The 21,914-nt window shown below is 44.3% G+C and overlaps 1 protein-coding gene across 2 annotated transcripts in view; it reads right to left on the bottom strand.

Annotated features, from left to right (window-relative positions):
- The window catches only part of CXADR (CXADR cell adhesion molecule), an 88,971-nt gene extending 72,678 nt beyond the window's left edge, over positions 1–16,293 (bottom strand). For both annotated transcript variants that reach the window (XM_017883731.1, XM_017883730.1), the window contains exon 1: positions 15,962–16,293. In XM_017883731.1, the coding sequence (XP_017739220.1) occupies positions 15,962–16,004 (43 nt within the window). In that variant the 5' untranslated portion in view covers positions 16,005–16,293. The remainder of the gene's footprint in view (positions 1–15,961) is intronic.
- Between the last annotated feature and the right edge of the window lie 5,621 nt (positions 16,294–21,914).

Genomic DNA, 21,914 nt, shown 5'->3' on the forward strand with positions numbered 1-21,914 from the left:
TAGTATTTTCTTTTTCTTTTTGTTGAGACTGAGTCTCGCTCTGTCACCCAGGCTGCGGTGCAATGGCGCAATCTCGGCTCACTGCAACCTCTCTGCCTCCTGGGCTCAAGCGATTCTCCTGCCTCAGCCTCCCTAATAGTTGGGATTAAAGGGGGTGTGCTACCTTGTCCGGCTAATTTTTGTGTTTTAAGTAGAGACGGGATTTCACCATGTTGACCAAGTTGGTCTCGAACTCTTAACCTCAAGTGATCCGCCCACCTCAGCCTCCCAAAGTGCTGGGATTACAGGCGTGAGCCACCGAGCCCGGTCTTCACAGTAGTAATTTCATAATAGCAAAAAAGCTGGGAAAAAAGGGTCCATCAGTAGAATAAATAAATCAATTGTGGTACAGTCACATAATAGAATACCACACAGCAATGCGAACGAATAAAACAAAGCTACACAACATAAATCATCTTACAAACATGAGAGGTAAAATAAGTTAGACAAAAAACACAAACTGTAGATTTCTACTTATAGAAAATGTTAACACTAATCTACTGTTAGAAATCAGAAAAGAATGGAAAAAAGAGTGAAGGAGGCCAGGCGCCTCATGCCTGTAATCCCTGCACTTCAAGAGGTCAAGGCGGGTGATCACTTGAGGTCAAGAGTTCAAGACCAGTCTGGTCAGTATGGTGAAACCCTGTCTCTACTAAAAAATACAAAAAAAATTGGCCTGGCATGGTGGCATGTGCCTATAGTCCCAGCTACTCGGGAGGCTGAGGGAGAACAATCGCTTGAAACCAGGAGGTGGAGGTTGCAGTAAGCTGAGATAGAGCCAATACACTCCAGCCTGGGCAACAGAGCAAGACTCCATCTCAAATTTAAAAAAAAGAAAAGAAAAGAAAATAGTAAAGGAAGAGACAGTAAGGGGCATGACAGGGCTTCTGAGATGCGAGTTGGGTTCTACTTCTGGATCTGGTTGCTAGGTGTGGCCACTTTGTGACAATGCTCTACCTCGTACGTTTATAAAAATTAATGCTGTAAACTGTGTGGTCTTCTGTGCATGTCATAATTTCAATTAAAAGCTTTACTTAAAAATAAATTTTAGAATATCTGAAAGAATAAGCAACAAAAAAGTAAATTTAAATTGTCTTTGTGTTAAATACATAATATTCTAATGCTTTATTAATGTACTTAAAATTAAGACAAAAAGGCCGCGGGATGCGGTGGCTCACACCTGTAATCCCAGCACTTTGGGAGCCCAAGGCAGGTGGATCACTTGAGGTCAGGAGTTCGAGACTAGCCTGACCAACATGGCAAAACCCTATCTCTACTAAAAATACAAAAATTAGCAGGGCATGGTGGCGCACGCCTGTAATCCCAGCTCTTCAGTAGGTTGAGGCATGAGAATCATTTGAACGCAGGAGGCAGAGCTTGCAGTGAGCTAAGATCATGCCACTGCACTCCAGCCTGGGAGAGAGAATGAAACTGTGTCTCAAAAAAAAGCCGAGTGCAGTGGCTCAAGTCTGTAATCCCAGCACTTTGGGAGGCTAATGCGGGCAGATCACGAGGTCAGGAGTTCAAGACCAGCCTGGCCAACACGGTGAAACCCCGTCTCTGCTACAAAAATTATCTGGGAATGGTGCCGGGCACCTGTAATCCCAGCTACTCAGGAGGCTGAGGCAGGAGAATCGCCCTGAACCAGGGAAAGGGAGGTTGCAGTGAGCCTAGACAGCGTCACTGCACTCCAGCCTAGGTGACAGAGTGAGACTCTGTCTCAAAAAAAAGACAAAAAGTCTAGTCAAATTGGACAATAAAAAGTACCTCCCCAATCCACACAGCTGTGCATCACAGTCTGTGAGCAGGAGCAAAGAAATTGCCTGTAGAACTGATCTACAACAGGAACGGGAGCTGGAGTCTGACCAGGATTAGTGACGAAATTCTGGTTTTAAAGTAGCCAGAAGACCAGTAGGGGTTTGAGGGTTGGGGAAGGGTCTGACCGGAGGCCTCACTGATATCAAGGAGAAGGCGTGATGCAGAGTGAGAAAGCTGGGATGCGTGATTAGAGTTCAAGATTTTAGAAGTGAAGATCTAAGAATTAAAGGGTCTCTGGTTGGTCAGGCATGGTGCCTCACGCTTGGAATACCAGCACTTTGGGAGGCCAAGGCGGGCGGATCACCTGAGGTTGAGAGTTCAAGACCAGCCTAACCAACATGGAGAAACCCTGTCTCTACTAAAAATACAAAAAATTAGCCGGGCGTGGTGGCGGCGCCTGTAGTCCCAGCTACTCAGGAGGCTGAGGCGGGAGAATGGCGTGAACCTGGGAGGCAGAGCTTGGAGTGAGCCAAGATTGCACCACTGCACTCCAGCCCGGGTGACAGAGAGAGACTCCATCTCAAAACAACAACAACAACAACAATAACAACAACTAAGCATAAGGAGAGCATTGCCTAAATAAAATTGCTTAAAAAAATCACTGTATTTGAAAGGTCAAGAAAATGTGGTATAAGGATGTTAGAAAAGTGCATTGTAAAATGTAAATACTAAAATGCCAGATAATGCTGGGGGAGGGGGTGAATATGAAGCTGAGCATTTCTTGTCAACAAGGAGAAGCAGGCTGCATTCCAGCCTGGGCGACAGAGCGAGACTGTCTCAAAAAAAAAAAAAAAAAAAAAAAAACAACAAGGAGAAGCAACTACAAGTTAGGTATAAGCAGAGGGCAGAAGCCTCAGAGGATGAGGGGTTCCCAGGGTGGAGGGAAAAATGGTTTAGAGATGCCAGTTAAGGCATGGAAGGAATAATCAGAATACCTTACATTTTTAGATAGCATATCTGCTATGATCCCTACCTTGCTCTGCCTGGTACTATAGTTGCAAGAATAACTGTCTCACTCCTCCCTCTGGATTTAAGCTTGCCAGGAGTACTGGAATGGTGTGTTACTCATTTAAATCTCCTGAAGCAACTATTACAATGCCTTGCCCATAAGTACATACTATATTACTTATTTGCCCTCAAACTTCCACAGGAATTGAGGCTGCTTATCAGAAATATTTAATACAAATTTACAATGGAAAATCAGATAAGGGGAGCTAAAAAGTAAACATCCTGGCAGAGATTTGCTGAACTGGATTGTGACTCAACCCTTCCCCACTCCCCTCGCACACAGACATACTCAACTTGGGGGAGCCTTCAAATTCCAATTCTAATCAAAATCATTATTCTTCTTGGCCGGTCCAAAAGTAGTGAATTATTTCAATCAATTGTTCACAGTTACAGATCCAACTCTTTGTTCTTCTCTTTCCCCCCTTCTCACTACTGCACTTCACTAGTCAAAAGAAAAATTATTCTCCTTTTCAGCTGAAATAGTTATTACCTTCCCCATACTCTCTACTACATAGATCCTAATTTCAGAATTCTCTGGCAAAATAAATGAAAGTAGGGTATTTTGCATTACGGGTAAGGCAGATCAGTTGCCATGGTGAATATTTTCATCACCTTCATAGAATAATATGTATCACACTCCATATAAGGAAATCTTCCTTTGCCTCCTTGCTCATAGAAAACTTGCAGCTCGCTTCTCTTCCTCTTCAATTAACATGAGACAGGAAAAGTGACTATTTAGCAAAACAAAAATAAAAAACCAAAACCCACCCAGATGAAGTGTCTTATAAAGATGTGATCACAGAAATAAGAAATCCAAGAAATAGACACACGTTATAAGCAAAATGAGTAAATAGTGTATTTCCTTATAGAAAAATCCTGAAGTTAATGAAGAAAAAGTTAACTCCAATAAGAAAATTATCCCTGTTGTGAGCATGTCTGACTTGATTGCCTCAATCTTCGTATAAATTCCTCTTTAATATCTCTAAGTGAATTCATATTTCCCCAGCAACTATTACCTGGGGCCATTCTATCCTGCTTTTTTTGCACCTCTCCATAAATGCATTTATTTCCCCATAGGCAAGTTAAAATATAATTCTTATGCATATACTTTTCTGCTGTACACTCAAGATGTGACTGCCTTTAACTATGGAATAAGGAGAGCTGATGTGATTTTGTGTGCCTGTAACAAATGTTCTGATGATTACAAGAGATTAAGTAAGAAATAAGAAACTTTGTTTTAGCTCATCGCTAACGGAAATAAATACTATGTGACAAAAAATAATGATTTTAGAAGTAAAATCTCATGAGAACTATTCCAAAGGCATGTTCCATTTGAGAAAGCTGTTTCGATGGCACACTGCCCCCATGCTTTTCCAGGTTAAACATTCGAGAACAGTGGTGGAAGGTGACAGGAACTAAAGCTCCCAGTGCTGACCAATACAGTAGCTGCTGGCACTTGAAACATGGCTAGTGCAAATGAGATGTGCTGTAGGTCAAACACTGACCAGATTCTGGCAAAGTACAAAAAACATTTTAATATCTCAATATTTTGCATTTGATTATATATGGAAAGAAGCATATTTTGTATGTTTTGTGTAAACAACATATATTCAGTTTCACTTCACATTTTTCTTTTTGCCTTTTAATGTGGCTACTAGCAAATTTTAAATTACATATGTGGCTTGCGTTATATTTCTGTTGAACAGCACTGTTCTATACCAATGCCACAATTGCCTCGGCTTTAGAACTTGCTTCCTATACGTGAGAAAAATATGATGTGTCCTTTGTATCCCAAGGTTAAGAGAGTGGCTCTAAATGAGATGTATGTGCAATTATCTTTAAAAATAAGATATGATCACTTTGCTTGTCCAGTTTTATAAGTTCATTCTAGAAGTATCAGATTTCCACTGTACAACTGAGTAAGTTAAGAGTCTTCTCAATTCTTCCTGCAGAACTACCCTGGCACAAAACAAAGTCAAAAGTTTGTGTCTGGTCCTTTGAGAGAAATCTCTCATGGGAACTGTCCAGTATTCAAGAGTTTAAAATACCTGTGAGACCGGCGGGGCGCAGTGGCTCACGCCTATAATCCCAGCACTTTGGGAGGACTTTGGGAGGCCGAGATGGGCAAATCACAAGGTCAGGAGATCGAGACCATACTGGCTAACACAGTGAAACCCTGTCTCTACTAAAAATACAAAAAAAAATTAGCTGGGCGTGGTGCCGGCGCCTGTAGTCCCAGCTACACGGGAGGCTGAGGCAGGAGAATGACGGGAACCCGGGAGGCGGAGCTTGCAGTGAGCCGAGATCAGCCACTGCACTCCAGCCTGGGCGACAGCGCGAGACTCCGTCTCAAAAAAATAAATAAATAAATAAAAATAAAATAAAATACCTGTGAGAGAGACTGAAGAGAGTAAGTGATGGTCACTCCAACAATTGAACAAAGGTGGGGCTAAATAAATTTGGTTCATTGTATGTCCCTTGAGATTCCTTGAGAAAACGTCAAATGTGCAGTCAAACCACACTTCCTCAGACAATGTCTAAAATTCACACAGAACACACCTCTTAACTATGGGAAAGTGAAAAAATCACGGCAATGAGTTACGTTGTTTCTTCCTAAAATCTTAACACACTTTTATTTCTTAGAAGTAAATGAAATTAAAACCATTCCCATTCCAGTGAGAAATACCTTTGAAAGAATGAAAATGATTTTAACGTTTCCAGAGAAATTTGTATTTTCTTAGTATGTATCAATGCTGGTTAATTTAATTGTTAACCCTTTTTCTCACCAAGTACCAAAGAACAAACTGAACCATACCACTGATCTCACACCTACCCTAAAAATATTGTTAATCTCCTTCCCATTTCCTATCTTCCCTTTTTTTATAAATAGATCAAGAAACAGTCTTTTCTTCTGCAAGCACCCTGCCAGCTGAAATACACTACAAATACTGCTGAGTCAAGTAAAACTCAAAGGCTTAATTTAAGTCTAATTGGCTAACTTTTTTTGGACACAGGGTTTCACGCTGTCGCCCAGGCTGGAGTGCAGTGGTGCAGTCATAGCTCACTGCAGCCTTGAACCTCCTGGGCTCAAGTAATCCTCCTACCTCAGCCTCCCAAATTGCTGGGACTACAAGAATGTGCCACCATACCTGGCTAATTTTTGTATCACACGCAGCTAATTTTTGTATTATTTGTAGAGACGAGGTCTTATTATGTTGCCCAGGCTAGTCTTGGGCTCAAGGGATTCTCCCACCTCAGTCTTCCAAAGTGCTGGAATTACAGGTGTGTGCCACCACTCCCAGCCTCTAACTGGCTCTTTTTTCTTTTTTTTTTTTTGAGATGGAGTCTTGCTCTGTCACCCAGGCTGGAGTGCAGCAGCACGATCTCGGCTCACTGCAGCCTCTGCCTCCCGGGTTCTAGCAATTCTCCAGCCTCAGCCTCCTGGGTAGCTGGGATTACAGGCGCACACCACCATGTCCAGCTAAATTTTGTATTTTTAGTAGAGACAGCGTTTCACCATGTTGGCCAGGCTGGTCTCGAATGCTGGACCTCAGGTGATCTGCCTGCCTCGGCCTCCCAAAGTGCTGGGATCACAGGCGTGAGCCACCGCGCCTGGCCCTGGGTAACTATTGAAAAAAAGAATGGGTGGGGCAATAAGGTGAGGGAAGAAAGACAAGTGGGAAGGCACAGATCAATGTAGGCCGTGCACAGTGGCTCATACACGTAATCCCAGCACTTTGGGAGACTGAGACGGGTGGATCACCTGAGGTCAGAAGTTCAAGACCAGGCTGGCCAACATGGCGAAACCCCATCTCTACTAAACACACACACACACACACACACACACACACACACACACACACAATCAGCTGGGCATGGTGGCGAGCGCCTGTAATCCCAGCTACTTGGGAGGCTGAGGCAGAAGAATTGCTTGAAGTTGGAAGGCGGAGGTTGCAGTGAACCGAGATCATGCCACTGCACTCCAGCCTGAGCAACGGAGCAAGACTCTATCTCAAAAAAAAAAAAAAAAAGAAAAAGAAAGAGAACCAACCTAAATCCAAACCCAACTGAACAATTATTACTCTAGATTATTAGGTTTGTTTTCTTAAGAAACACAGATGAAAGTCAGTAAGGTAAATCCATAAGGTCATTCTGGTTGGATAATTTTTAATTGCTTTCTGGGCTATTTTAATAATTATCTTATTTTAATAATTTAATAATTATCTTCACGTCCACTATTTGCTAGCCACCAAATAAACTGAATCCAAAGTTCCCAGCCTCAATTATTTCCTTTATTTAATGACAGAAAGCATCAACTCTCATCTGATGACTTCTATGACAGAGGAAATGTGGAAACAAGGGAAGCGGGGAGAACTGGCTGCAAGTAGGGAAACTAAATGTGAGTGGTGACATAAAGTCCACTCCTGAACACCTGGCAAAGCTGACACGAAGCTGACCCGTGTAGGACACAGAGCCAGCCCTGCTCAACCTCTTCCATGAGGTACCTATTCTTGATCTTCAAACGCTTTCTCCTCTAGGTACTTCCCAAGCCTACAAACATGAATTCCCGTCTAGCATAACTTTCCCCATTTATGCAATGAACATGCCCTGTGCCATATACTGGGAATACAATGTAAACAGTCCCTGACCTATGAAATGTACATTCTGGCAAGAGAAAACAATGACAATATCAGCATGCTTGATAAGGGTTAGAATATGCTGCCATAAGTAACAGGATGTGCCTGGAGGACAGGGTAAAGTTCACTCAACAGGAGGCCAATTATGAAAGCATCTCAACAAGCTGAAGAGATAATGGTATAACCTAGATTACAAGTAGTGGCTGGAGGGACACAATGACTTCGAAATTGGATGTGAGCAGGTGGGAAAATAAGAAGGGCCAAGTAAGATACTCACATTTTCGCCTGGGCATTTTGGTGGCTGAAAATGCCAATTAATGTGAGAGAGAAGAGTGTGAAACGGAATCAGCTGGAGATGCCTGTGAAAAGTCTGTGTAGAGACGTTAAGTGGATGGTTTGACACGGGTAAAGGTGGAGAAGGGAGACTAGAAATGTACTGGAGACTATAGGCAAATAAACAGTAACTGCACCCATACACTGAGAAACCTTGGCATTTATGGTACAAGAAGGAAATGGACCACACAAAGGGAAATGAGGAACAGCTCAAGAGCAGAAACTGTTCAATAGAAACCATTTGTTCTGAGGTTTAAGAGGCTGAAGGTGTGATGGGACCACCGGCTGTGGCCATAGTGTTAACTGCAATCTCCAGCAAACACAGTTTCAAAGAAGTAGAAGGGGACGAAAATTAGATTGCAAAGGATGGAAGAATTAGTGAGCATGAAAGAAAATAATGCAGTCAGTACATGCAGACCATTTTTTCTGGAAATCTGGTTAATAAAGAAAAATAAAGGCCAGGTGCGATGGCTCACACCTGTAATCTCAGCACTTTGGGAGGCCAAGGTGGGTGGATCACCTAAGGTCGGGAGTTCGAGACCAGCCTGACCAACATGGAGAAACCCTGTCTCTACTAAAAATAAAAAATTAGCTGGGCATGGTGGTGCATGTCTGTAATCCCAGCTACTCAGGAGGCTAAGGCAGGAGAATTGGGAGGCAGAGGTTGTGGTGAGCCGAGATCGCACCATTGCACTCCAGCCTAGGCAACAAAAGCAAAACTCCGTCTCAAAACAAAAACAAACAAACGAAAAAAAAAAAAAGAAAGAAAAATAAGGCTGGGTACCTGTAGTCCCAGCTACTTGGGAGGCTGAGGTAGAAGAACCACCTGAGCCCACTGCACTCCAGCCTGGGCAACAGAGAGAAACACTGTCTCAAAAAATATAAATAATTTAAAAATAAAAAATAAAGGAAAAGCGACAACAGTACTGAAGGGATATAAAGAGGGATAAATAAGCTTGGTTAAAGTTGATGGAATCCAGATACAACAGATGGGATAACAGAGTGATATCCCTGAGAAGCCAAAAGGTTCAAAGTTCAGGAATCGCCCTTCAGGAGAAATACCATGTTTTGCGCAAGAAGGATGATGTGGACAAGACTGCAGGTCTAGATGGAGGGAAGTTGACAGTCTTTATCTGCTGGCTTCTACCTTCTCCCTGGGATATGCTACCGCCCTCTGGAATTAAGGCCACATATGCAAAGCTTCACTGTCAAACCACCTGCAAATGCGAAGTTTATTTTTCACTCTCCACTCGCCTGATGCCCAATCCTCTATTAAAATTGGCACCTGGCCAGACGCATTGGCTCATGCCTGTAATCCCAGCACTTTGGGAAGCCAAGGCGGGTGGATCACCTTAGGTCTGGAGTTCGAGACCAGCCTGGTCAACATGGCGAAACCCCGTCTCTACTAAAAATTAGCCAGGCAAGGTGGCAGGCGCCTGTAGTCCAGCTACTCGGGAGGCTGAGGCAGGAGAATCGCTTGAACCCAGGAGGTGGAGGTTGCAGTGAGCTGAGATCGCACCACTGTACTCCAGCCTGGGTAACAGAACAAGACTCCATCTCAAAATAATAAAATAAAATAAAATGTGGTTTCACTCTCACTTCTGCAGAACTGTCCTCCCCATGGGAACTTCCTGAATGTTCTCAACAGTCTCCCAGTGCTAAAACCCACTAGCCCCACTTTTGCATCAGTCTCTAGCACACCTTCATCCTCTAGGTCTCCTATATCCCCTATCACTCCTTCTTGCTCCCAGCTGCTTCCTCATGTACTTACTAGAAGTTGATGTTTCCCTCACCTCACATTTCACCTTCTCTCTTCTAGTCCTACCTGCATTTCCTCCTTCACCTTACACAGACGCCACCTATCAGCCGTGAATTCTCGAGTCTGTATCACCAATGCCTGTCTCTTTCCTGAAATCCATCCTGTGTTGCAATCTGCCTACCAGATATCTTTTTACCTCTATCCCTCTCAGGCACCTCAAATACTACCTGTCCAAACTTAAGCTCATTGTCATCTCCCTAAAACCTGTTCCTTTTTATTTCCTGTAGGTTAGTGACATCATCAAACGCTCAAGTCAGAAATCTCTCCAACTTTTTCATGCCACTCATTCAAGCAAGTAGACATCAGTTCTACTACTATCTTCTTCAGAAAAGCTTTCCAGATCAAAGTGGAAGTCCAACACTGTTCTGCTGTGTTTCAACAGGGACTGCTTATGTCCACATTATCCCAGAGGATTCCTGTGTTAGCTCTATCAGTTCTGCTTTCCTCGAGAACTGCTACATAGCCACCATTCAACAGCAGAAACCTCAGTGTATAACCTCACTTCTCGACACTTCCACAAACGTCTTAGTACTGTGGGGGTTGGGGTGCATAACCCGACAGACCTGTCAGCTCCCACCAAGCTCTCAGTACGGCTTTTAGATCTTTACCCACACAAAACGTGGTAAGCAGTGACATCAGGTAAAATTTGTTAAAATGCAAACTCACAAGCCCCACCTAGACTTCCCTGTAAGAATCATTCAGATGCACAAAGTTTGAGAAGCATTGGTTAGATGTTTTACACGCACTGAACTACTCAACTCCCAAGACATATCACACCCTTCAGATCTCTGTCTTTGCAAAAGCTGTACTATCTGATTGAAAAATTCTATCAAGGCTTTTGCAACTTGCAATGTCATATTCTATTGTAGGGGCACCTAGCACACGGCTTTGCACATAGTAGTATCAGTACATTAAGTATCAATTAACAGGTGAGTGTATTTGGAGAGTGAAGAGTGTCAGGTATTCAAATGGAAGTTGAATAGTTAGGCAGTTGGAAATAGTGGCCCAGGATTCAAAGGAGAGGTGGGCTGAGGTGCAAATATGTACATAATATATATACTATATACACTATATATAATATAATATACACATATATTTTTATAATTATATTTTATATATTATATACTAGATATATTATATACATATAATATGTATTTTACAATTATATATAATATATTACATATAAAACATATGTAATATATAGCATATTACATATAAAATATGTATTATACATGTGTAATATATTATATAATATATAATACATGTAATATATAATATATGTGCATGTGTATACATATATATTTATTTTAAGATGGAGTCTTGCTCTGTCACCCAGGCTGGAGTGCAGTGGCAGGATCTCAGCTCACTGAAACCCCAGCCTCCCAGGTTCAAGCAATTCTCCTGCTTCAACCTCCTGAGTAGCTGGAATTACAGATGCATATCACCACGCCCGGCTAATTTTTTAATTTTTGTATTTTTAGTACAGACAGGGTTTCACTATGTTGGTCAGGCTGGGAGCTGAAAATATTTTTTATTTACTACCAATACTTGGGAGATTACCATGATGGATACAAGAGGTCACCCAGGTTTAAGATCAAGATTGTCTATGAGCTAAACCATAAGGAAGGCTGACATTTAAGGCACCTATTTTAGAAGGTAGTAAAGGGCAGGTCAACAGGGTGGGAAAGAACCAAAATAGGTGTCAAGGAGCTCCAAAGAGATAAACCAATTTGGCACATGCATTACTGTAACCTTTGGCAACTGAAACAGGAGAAAAAATAGAATGAGGTCAAAGATAAAGCAAAAGCTCAGCTTCTTTAGATTAAAAACTGACTCAGACATGACTAGTGGAATAATCACTATAAGGACCATCTTTATTAGATGAGAAGGGAGAGAGTGATGAACTGAAGAGAGCTCTATCATACACACAGGCCTAGTGGCAAAGAAGTTGAAAACTTTTAGTCATGCAAAAAGGACTTGCTCAACACTAGCTGTCTGCCAGGAGCCACAAGACCATGCAGGGACTGCAACCATGAATACAGGCAATGCCCCTGTCCTCTGATCTAGTGCAGTGAGTTAAGTTGGTAATCGACGGAGACCCCACAACAGACAGGATGAGGAGCCAATGTAGGGAGGCTTGCCGTGGACATCTTTTCCTCTGATGGTGGTATAATCGCAGGACATCTTTTCCTCTGATGGTGGTATACTCGCAGGAATGAAAAGATTAAGCGGGGCATCCAGAGAGGATAAAGATCACATCTTATCTTTTTTCTTTTTTAATGTAAAGCAAAGGCTACAGGTAAAACAAAAAGATAAGCATCTCACTTTACTCCTCAACAACTCTCAGATAGTACAGTCCCTATTTGGTATTTTTCCGTTTTTTTGTTTTTTTGGTTTTTATCGAGACGGAGTCTCACTCTGTCGCCCAGGCTAGAGTGCAGTGGCCGGATCTCAGCTCACTGCAAGCTCCCCCTCCCGGGTTCCCGCCATTCTCCTGCCTCAGCCTCCCGAGTAGCTGGGACTACAGGCGCCCGCCACCTTGCCCGGCTAGTTTTCTGTATTTTAGTAGAGACGGGGTTTCACCGTGTTAGCCAGGATGGTCTCGATCTCCTGACCTCGTAATCCGCCCCCTTGGCCTCCCGAAGTGCTGGGATTACAGGCTTGAGCCATCGCGCCCGGCCTGGTTTTTTTTTTTTTTTCTATTTTCATTGACAAAATTGTATATGTTTATCTACATATAACATTATTTTGAAAGATGTGTGCCTTGTGAAATGGCTAAATCAAGGGAATTAACATATGCATTACCTCTCATACTTTTTGTGGTGAGAACACTTAAAATTCACTCACAGCAATTTTCAAAAATATAATACACTGTTATTAACTATAGTCACCATGTTGGACGATGGATTTAATTTTGTATCCCTTGACCAACATCTACCCAACCCTCCCACCTCCAACCCCCATTACCTGCCCCAGGATCCCCATTCTTGACACATAAGGCAACAGACACACAGTGAGGCTTGGCCACCATCAAATAGCTAACAAGGGGTTGGGAGACCAGACTTTTTTAGTTCCATTCATGTTGGCAACTGAAGAACACAACCTCAAACTTGACAAGACCCCTGAGTAATGCTGATGCTGCAGGTCCCTAGGCCACATTAGTTTACAACGTCAATCCAAGCCCTGAAGAATCCTAGGGTCCTCACAATGCCTCAAAGTATTCCAACTAAGACTATGACATTAAAGAGCTAAAAATAAAAACCTTCAGTATTTGGTACACAGTCAAACCAAGAGTAGGTTCTTAGTAAATGACAGATGACCAGTGGTAGTAAGAGCAAGTGGCTGCTGTAGGGGCAGAAGAGTAGAGTGTGATGAGAGCACAGATTCAAGGCAAAACTGATCAAGGGTTTAATTTTACTACTACTGCTACTGCCACTGCTTACTACTGCTACTACTACAGAATTACTAGTAATATGACTCACTAGTGGGCAGCCGATAGCCAATAAAAATACATCAAAAGGAGTCCCATCTGCAGCCAGAGTATACCACGAAACTCTTTCAGAGCTGAAGGAATATCTATCACTGATGGCATAATTTGAATATGAGTCTTTTCCTTGTTTTGCTAATGTAGGAGTCAATCATGTTAACAGTGAACTTGAATTCATAACAATGCATTTCCTTTCTTTTTTTTTTTTGAGACTGAGTCTAGCTCTGCCGCCCAAGATAGAATGCAGTGGCGCGATCTGGGCTGGCTGCAAGCTCCGCCTCCCAGGTTTACGCCATTCTCCCGCCTCAGTCTCTCCAGTAGCTGAGACTACAGGCGCCAGCCACCACGCCCGGCTAATTTTTTGTATTTTTAGTAGAGACAGGGTTTCACCGTGTTAGCCAGGATGGTCTCGATCTCCTGATCTCGTGATCCGCCCACCTCGGCCTCCCAAAGTGCTGGGATTACAGGCGTGAGCCACTGCGCCCAGCCCATACCAATGCATTTCTAAATGGTCAGAAATATTTGAAGAAATAAAGCCATATATCAATTAGTCTGACCTGTTCCTTTTTTTTTTTTTCTTGAGACAGGGTCTCACTCTGTCGCCTAGGCTCGAGTGTAGTGTCATGATCGTGGCTCACTGCAGCTTCCACCTCCCAGGCTCAGGCAATCCTCCCATCTCAGCCTCCCAAGTAGCTGCGACTATGACAAGAATCATTGCACCTAGCTAGTTCTTTTTTGAGTTTTGTTTTGTTGTATTTTTTTTGTAGAAATGGGGTCTCGCCATGTTGCCCAGGCTGGTCTCAAACTCCTAAACTCAAATGATCCTCCCGTCTCAACCTCCCAAATTGCTGGGATTACAAGCACTGCGGCTGGCCTTACCTGTTTCTTAAATTGAAAAATTGGAATAAAAATATTTGCCTTGTTTAGCTTAAGATAATGGCCCTTCGAGTAAATGCTCACTGTACCCATGTATACCTTATGACCACAAAGACTTATTTCTTAGAATTGTGCCTATCAAAGTGAGGCATTCCAAAAAAACAAAAATCCCCCCCCCCCCCAAAAAAAATCGAAGTATCTAAATATTCCCGGTAAAACAACAACAACAACTAATCCCTGCCAGCACTTTGGGAGGCTGAGGCAGGGGGATCACCTGAGGTCGGGAGTTGGAGACCAGCCTGACCAACATGGTCTCTTACCAAAAATACAAAAATTAGCTGGGCGTGGTGGCGCTCGCCTGTAATCCCAGCTACTCAGGAGGCTGAAGCAAGAGGCTGAACCCGGGAGGCGGAGGTTGTGGTGAGCCAAGATCGCGCCATTGCACTCTAGCCTGGGCAACAAGAGCAAAACTCCATCTTAAAAAAAAAAAAAAAAATTCCTCCACATAATTTATGTTATTCTACTTTTCTGCTCTTAGATGTGGTCAGAACTTTTTTTTTTTTTTTTTCTCAGAGAACACAACTGTGTCTCAACTTCAACTTCAGTTCCGGCCGCTTGACAAAAAAAAAAAAAAAAAAAAAAAAAAGGTGTCCCTTCATCTTCTCCGGAAGCGTTATTTTGGACATTTCAGCCAGCCAAGTCTAAATGGTGTATATCAAAAAGGTGGAGGTAGTGCTATAGGCTCAGATCGAAGATTAGACTTGTTAATAGAATGTTCATCCCATGAGTAATGCTCACAGCTGTGGCATCCAACAATGGAATTAACATTTCAACAGGAAGCAGAGAGCCATCCCAACAGAAAAGGCCACTCTATCCTGCTTCAGAGCACCTAACAACAACAAAAAAATTACCCTTCCAGAGGCTATACTAAGTGCGCCTCCTGGGATCCCACCTACGGATTTTTAAAAATGAATTATTTGGTTATAAAACGCTTAGCTTGACAAGCAAGATCAATTGGTTAAAACACTGACATGGAAACATGTGTTTTTTGAAGTGTCAAAATGATTATGCCTCCTAATGGTCCACGCATTTTTTACACGCCTTTTTCCCCCCTCCCAGAGAAAGGAGCAGTCGACAAACGCACTTGGCGAAGCCTCTAGCAATTACCCTGTACAACTCAGCCCGTCTTATCTCCAAAACGAACCGACACATTATAAACTCAAAAGCGAGGTCACTGAATTCTTTGCACTTTGCCCAAGGACTACAGAAACCAATACTACATTTTTGCAGGAACCCACTTTTGATTTCCCACGGTCTACTTCACAATGTGCGTCTGGTTAGCAGCTCCTGCCTGGGCGAGCTGCTTCCAGGAGACTAAGAACGTCCAGGCTGGAGTTCGCTCAGCGCCTCTTTCCTGGAGATAGCCTGGCCGATCCGAGGCACGGGGCAGCTCCATGTCCATTGAATAATGGCGTTTGCAATTCAGCCTCCCCGCCTGGGCGATTCGACACCTGAAAACTCGTTGCCCAAGGCTTTTGAAATCGGGTAACGCTGGACTGAACCGACACGAAGGCTGACAAGGGAGACGGCGAGAGCAAAGAAAGGCAAGCCCGCACCGGGGCAGAGAATGCTATGGGAGAGCTGCTAGGCGCACCCGACACGCCGCGCCCGAGCCCCTACGCCACCACCCACCGCCGGAGGCTCGGTCCCTGGGCACTCCGCGCGCCCTGCGCGGCTCCCTCCGGTACGGCTCCACCAGGCCAGGCTGGTGCGCCCGGCCCCGCAAAAGCGCCCCTGTGCAATTCTGCCCGCCCCGCAGCCTCTTCAGCAGCGTCCCCAAATCGCGCCCGCCCCCTCCCCCATGCCCCATTGTTCCTGGGTGGCCGCGGGCAGCGAGCGCCACCGGGCTGGGCGGGTGCTGAGGACCCCATGGCCCCTACTCACCCACGATTCCGCACAGGAGCAAGAAGCGCAGCAGGAGCGCCATGGTGGCTGCCGTGCCGTGGGCGGCGGCTGCAGGTAGGCGGCTCTTGCTCCGGGTCCCAGGCTCCCCGTGCCTCGCGCGCTCCCGACTGGCTCGCGGCGGCGGCGACACCTCTGCACCCTCCGCCCCTCCTCCCCGCCCCCGCTCGGCAGGTGAACTCGCGTCACTTCCGGCAGCGGCCCTGGCCCTGCTGCGAGCGCCGGCCTCTGCGGCCGCGTGGGGTTGCCTTGGCAACCGGGCGCGGCACTCCTAGGCCACCGGGACCCTCCCGGCACCGAACTCAGCCTCCAGGCGCGCTGCGTCGGAGGGCTCGGGCTGCCGCCTCCCACACCGCAAGCCTGCGCAGGGGTCCCCGCCTTCATCCCTTAAGCTAAATCAGGGTTTTGCGCGCGGGGGTGGGGCAGCCCGTCTCCCAGATACTGAAATTGCGTTGGCGCCCTCCTTTAAGGCGAGGCACAGGGCACTAGGAGGGACCGCCTCTAGGGCGGCTCCTACCTCCGCCCCGCTTGCACCCACCCGTCCCACCCCTCGCGGTGTGCCCCAGGGGCAGGGTCTCTGACCTCAGGCTCTCGGGATGCGACCTGGGCAGTCCCTGGCCTTCGCTCTCTTAACGAGTCGCGTGGGCTGACATAAAAGCGCGAGAGGGCTTTTCGCCATCTCCAGTAAGGATAGAGCCCCTCTGCAGCTACCGATTTGGGAAATACCTGAGGTTTTTTCCACTTGCACATAAAGGCTGTTCTAGCCCTGAAGCTGGCTAGTAACGACGCTGTAGTCCCAGCTACTCCGGAGGCTGAGGTAGGCAGACAAATATTATCCAATGTTAGTGAGTGAGCTTTGAAAGTGGGACTCAGTAGGGGTAGTTAAAGGCGTCAGTTGGAGTGTGAATTGGAGATCTTGAAAGTTCTAGGCTGCTCTTCCAGATAACGTTTATTTATAACTACATAGAGACTTTGGAGTGCCGCGACAGTTCCATAACAGGAGTGTATTGAAGAAGCGGTGGGTAAGAGCTTGTACCGCGGAGTGGGGCAGTAACTGGGCAGGTTTCATAGAAATGGCACCTACTTCGGGGTTGCTATGAAAGTTAAGTGAGATAATGCCCAGAAAATGCTTGGCACCCTGCCTGGCACATAGTTTTAATTAGCTTACACTTACTGAGTTCTTGCTTACAGGGTTCCTGCTTATGTGGTCTATAAGCTTACATATTCTGTAAGTTCCTGCTTACTGTCTAGACTAAGCAGGAACCCCAGTAAGCAGAATTTAGCAAGTGGAAGCTAATAAAACTAATACTGGAAAATTCTTATTATGCATTGAACCAGAAAAGAGAAAGGAGCAAAGAAATCAGTTATCAGAAAGACCAAAATTGCGCAACTACAATTTAGCCCGGTGAGTTGCAATTCTGGCTGCACATTAAAATTACTTGGAGGACTTTTTAAAAATACTAGTGCCTGAGCCTTACTTCAGTGATTCCAATTTAACTTGATTTGAGGGGAATCCTGCTTTATGGCAGCCTAATAAATGACAGATGACCGGTGGTAATAAAAGGAAGTGGCTTTGCAAAATCTGTACCATCTGATTGTAAAGTTCAACCTAGTAAGCTTTTTGCAACCTAGTAAGAGTTCAATACAGACGTAAGACAACATGAGTAACGACTAGGGACTTCCTATTTGAGCAAACAGGAATTCTACTGGATATAATTGCATGTAAATAATATTTGGAATTTAAATTTTTACTCACCACACTAAATGAAATCAAGCAAAGAAGAGCAAGTATTGAAGTTGTTCATCTGTTTAACACTGTTCTCCAAGAACTTTTCTTTCTTTTTTTTTTTTTGTTTTTTTGAGATGGAGTCCTCGCTCCGTCGCCCAGGTCGGAGTGCGGTGGCGCCATCTCGGCTCACTCCAACTTCCGCCTCCCAGGTTCAAGCGATTCTTCTGCTTCAGCTTCCCGAATACCTGGGACTACAGGCGCACGCCACCACGCCCGATTAATTTTTGTATTTTTAGTAGAGAGGGGGGATTTCACCATATTGGCCAGGCTGGTCTCGAACTCCCAGCACTTTGGGAGGTAGAGGTGGATGATCGCCTGAGCCCAGGAGTTCGAGACCATCCTGGGCCACATGGCAAGACCCCTATCTCTACTAAAAATATAAAATGAGCCGGATGTGGTAGTCCCAGCTACTCCGGAAGCTGAGTTAGGCAGACAAATATTATCCAATATTAGTTTTATTAGCTTCCACTTACTATGTGCAGGAACCCCCTAAACAGGATCTCAGTAAGTGGAGCTAATAAAGTGAGCCCAGGAGACGGAGGTTGCAGAGAGCCGTGATCCAAGAAGGAGAAGGAAGAAGAAGAAGAAGAAAAGAGGAGGAGGAAGAGAAGGAGAAATTACCCAAAAGGATTTAGGAGGGGGAGGGGAGGAGGGGGGAGGACGAGGAGAAGGGAGAGGACAGAGGGAGAAGGAAGGAGGAGGAAGAAGAGGAACAACAACTACCCAAAATGATTTTATCTTAATCCCTTTCCTGGTACTTTTCTTCTAATTCTTAGCTTTTGCCTCCTTCTATGTTAGGCATTTGCATACCTATTAATCACTTTTCTTGTTCTAAATACTTCTAGAAGTCTGAAAAAGCACATTTTTTTTTGTCTTCACCACTCCTGAAAGCACATAGTAGGTTCTCAAGTATTTCTCAAGTTGAATTGAATGTTTATTTTCTATGGCAATATGTTAATAAAATTTAAATATCTGTGCAATAACAAATCATTACACCTTAAATATATCTTTTCAGAATGTGCTTTTTTGGGAGGGGGCGACAGAATCTCGCTCTGTTGCCCAGGCTGGAGTACAGTGGCGTGATCTCGGCCCACTGCAACCTCCACCTCCTGAGGCGATTCTCCTGCCTCAGCCTCCTGAGTAGCAGGGACTACAGGTGTGCTCCACCATGCCTGGCTAATTTTTGTATTTGTAATAGAGACAGGGTTTCACCATGTTGGCCAGGATGGTCTCAATCTTGTGACCTCAGGTGATCCACCCACCTTGGCCTCCCAAAGTGCTGGGATTACAGGCATGAGCCACCGTGCCCATCCCAGAATGTGTTTTTTAAAATGTGAGCTTTACAAGCTCAATTTTTTTCTGCTTCTTTAAATTACTGAACACAGATTTTTTAAAATGTACCATTCTAAGATTTAAATTATCTTGAAAGAAGCAGTCTATCTTATTTGGGGAACTATTGTTCTTTAAAAAGTTACATGAAGTCACTTTCAGAACTTTGGTTTGTGACTAAATTATTTCATAAACTAGCTAAAATTATGCAGTTATATGAAATATATTAAAGACACCTTAAAATGCATTTGTGGCTATTGACAGCTTGGAAATTATGTCTTCTGGAAGCTATATAATAAGATAATCTCATTTATTCTGGAACATATAAATTATTATTTTTTGTCTTCAAACCAAGCTAAGAAATAGTGCACAGCCATTAAATGAAATGCCCTTAGTAAAGCACCAAGCATTCCACATTATATAGCCTCTAAACCAGCTTAAAGGTGATGATCCCTGCTCCATCCAGAAGGCTATAATTACAGATACACAAATAACTGTGGTTAATAAAGCATCCATCCTTACAAAAATGTCTCAGCACAATGGATCTATTAACACACCCGTAGATCATTGAAATCCTACAATCATATTCAAAGGTTAATTTATACTGAAGAATTAAGGAATTTTCACCTCTTCTCAGCTTGAAATATGAAGACATGTGAATTAGGAAACCAACTTTTTCTTTCTTTCTCTCTTTTCTTTTCTTTCCTTTTCTTTCTGACGGAGTCTCAATCTGTCACCCAGGCTGGAGTGCAGTGGCATGATCTCGGCTCACTGCAACTTCTGCCTCTGGGTTAAAGCGATTCTCCTGCCTGAGCCTCCCGAGTAGCTGGGGTTACAGGCATGCACCACCACACCCGGCTAATTTTGTGTTTTAGTACAGATGGGGTTTCATCATGTTGGCCAGACTGGTCTCAAACCCCAGACTTCAGGTGATTTGCCCGTCTTGGCCTCCCAAAGTGCTAGGATTAAAGGTGTGAGCCACTGCGCCAGTCCAAGAAACTTTCTATTACATGTGAAACTGCTAATTTTTATGTTTTCTGAGAAATGATAATGCTGTTCTTAAGAAATGAAGATTTCACCCGTCGCAGTGGCTCACGCCTGTAATCCCAGCACTTTGGGAGGCCGAGGTGGGCGGATCACCTGAGGTCGGGAGTTCAAGACCAGCCTGACCAACGTGGAGAAACCTCTATCTCTACTACAAATACAAAATTAGCCGGGGTGGTGGCGCAGACCTGTAATCCTAGCTACTCGGAAGGCTGAGGCAGGAGAATCGTTTAACCTGGGAGGCGGAGGTTGCGCTGAGTGTAGATCTCGCCATTGCACTCCAGCCTGGGCAACAAGAGTGAAACTCTGTCTCAAAAAAAAAAGAAAGAAAGAAATGAAGATTTATTTCCAGTGTGTTCTATTTACATTACCAGGAATTTGGGCTTTATGGGTTAATACCATCCAGAAGTTATCTATTTACCCCCAAGCAATGAATGCATAAATGCATACTTTTTTTTGAGATGGAGTCTTGCTCTGTCACTCAGACTGGAGTGCAGTGGAGAGATCTTGGCTCACTGCAAGCTCCGCCTCCCGGGTTCACGCCATCCTCCCTCCTCAGCCTCCCGAGTAGCTGGGACCACAGTCACCCGCCACCACGCCTGGCTAATTTTGTTTTTGTATTTTTAATAAAGACAGAGTTTCACCGTGTTAGCCAGGGTGGTCTTGATCTCCTGACCTCGTGATCCGCCCACCTCAGCCTCCCAAAGTGCTGGGATTACAGGCGTGAGCCACCGCCGGCCACTTTTAATTTTATGCCATGTACATTATAAGTCAGGCCAGGTGCGATGGCTTTCCCCTGTAATCCCAGCACTTTGGGAGACGGAGGCGGGTGGATCATTTGAACTCAGGAGTTCGAGACAAGCCTTGGCAACATGCCGAAAACCCATCATTACAAAAAATACAAAAATTAGCCAGGCAGAGTGGCGCGAGTCTGTAGTCCCAGCTACTTGTAGGGCTGAGGTGGGAGGATCCCTTGTGCCTGGTAGGTCGAGGCTGCAGTGAGCTGAGATCGCACCACTGCACCCCAGCCTGGGTGACAAAGTGAGACCCCATCCCAAAATAAATAAATTAACCCTTAGCCAGTCAAATCCTTTTTTTTTTTCAAGACAGAGGCCTTGCTGTGTTTCCAAGATGGTCTTCAATTATTGGCCTCAAGGGACCCTCCTGCTTCAGTCACCCAAAATACTGGGATAATAGGCGTGAGTTGCTCTATCCCATCAAAAAAAAATTTTTTTAGATTCCTAATAATGCAGATTCCAAATAAATACATAAAAGCGATACATTTATATAATACAGACCAACATTGAGGATTTTATTGAGCCCATTGAGGATGGGCTTTTAAAATATTAACCAAAGGCTAGGTGTGGTGGGTCACACCTGTAATCCAGTGCTTTGGGAATTAGAGGCAGGAGGATTGCTTGAGCCCTGGTTACAGTGCAAGACACCACGGCACTCCAGACTGGGCCACAGAGAGACTCTGTCTCTAAAAGTATACAATAAAATGTTCTTATTCAAGAATAATCTTTTTTTCAGTTGCTTCCTTCTCTTTGTTTTGGTCTCTTCATACTGGTTTGGTTTCTTTCCTCCAATTTCTGGTAATTCCTGGTTTTCTGCTCAAAGGTTAAAATGGGGCAGGGAGAAAAAAGAAAGTATATTGAAAGTTCTGTGCCTGCAGTTGATGCTTTTTTATTGTGGTCTCAGGTTGAGTCAAATTGGGAATGCCAATAAAATTACTTTTAGAAAGGACTGGTAATCTTTAGCACTCAGTGTAAA

Source organism: Rhinopithecus bieti, unplaced genomic scaffold (genome assembly GCF_001698545.2).
Source record: "Rhinopithecus bieti isolate Rb0 unplaced genomic scaffold, ASM169854v2 scaffold_12689, whole genome shotgun sequence".
Classification (NCBI taxonomy): Eukaryota; Metazoa; Chordata; class Mammalia; order Primates; family Cercopithecidae; genus Rhinopithecus; species Rhinopithecus bieti.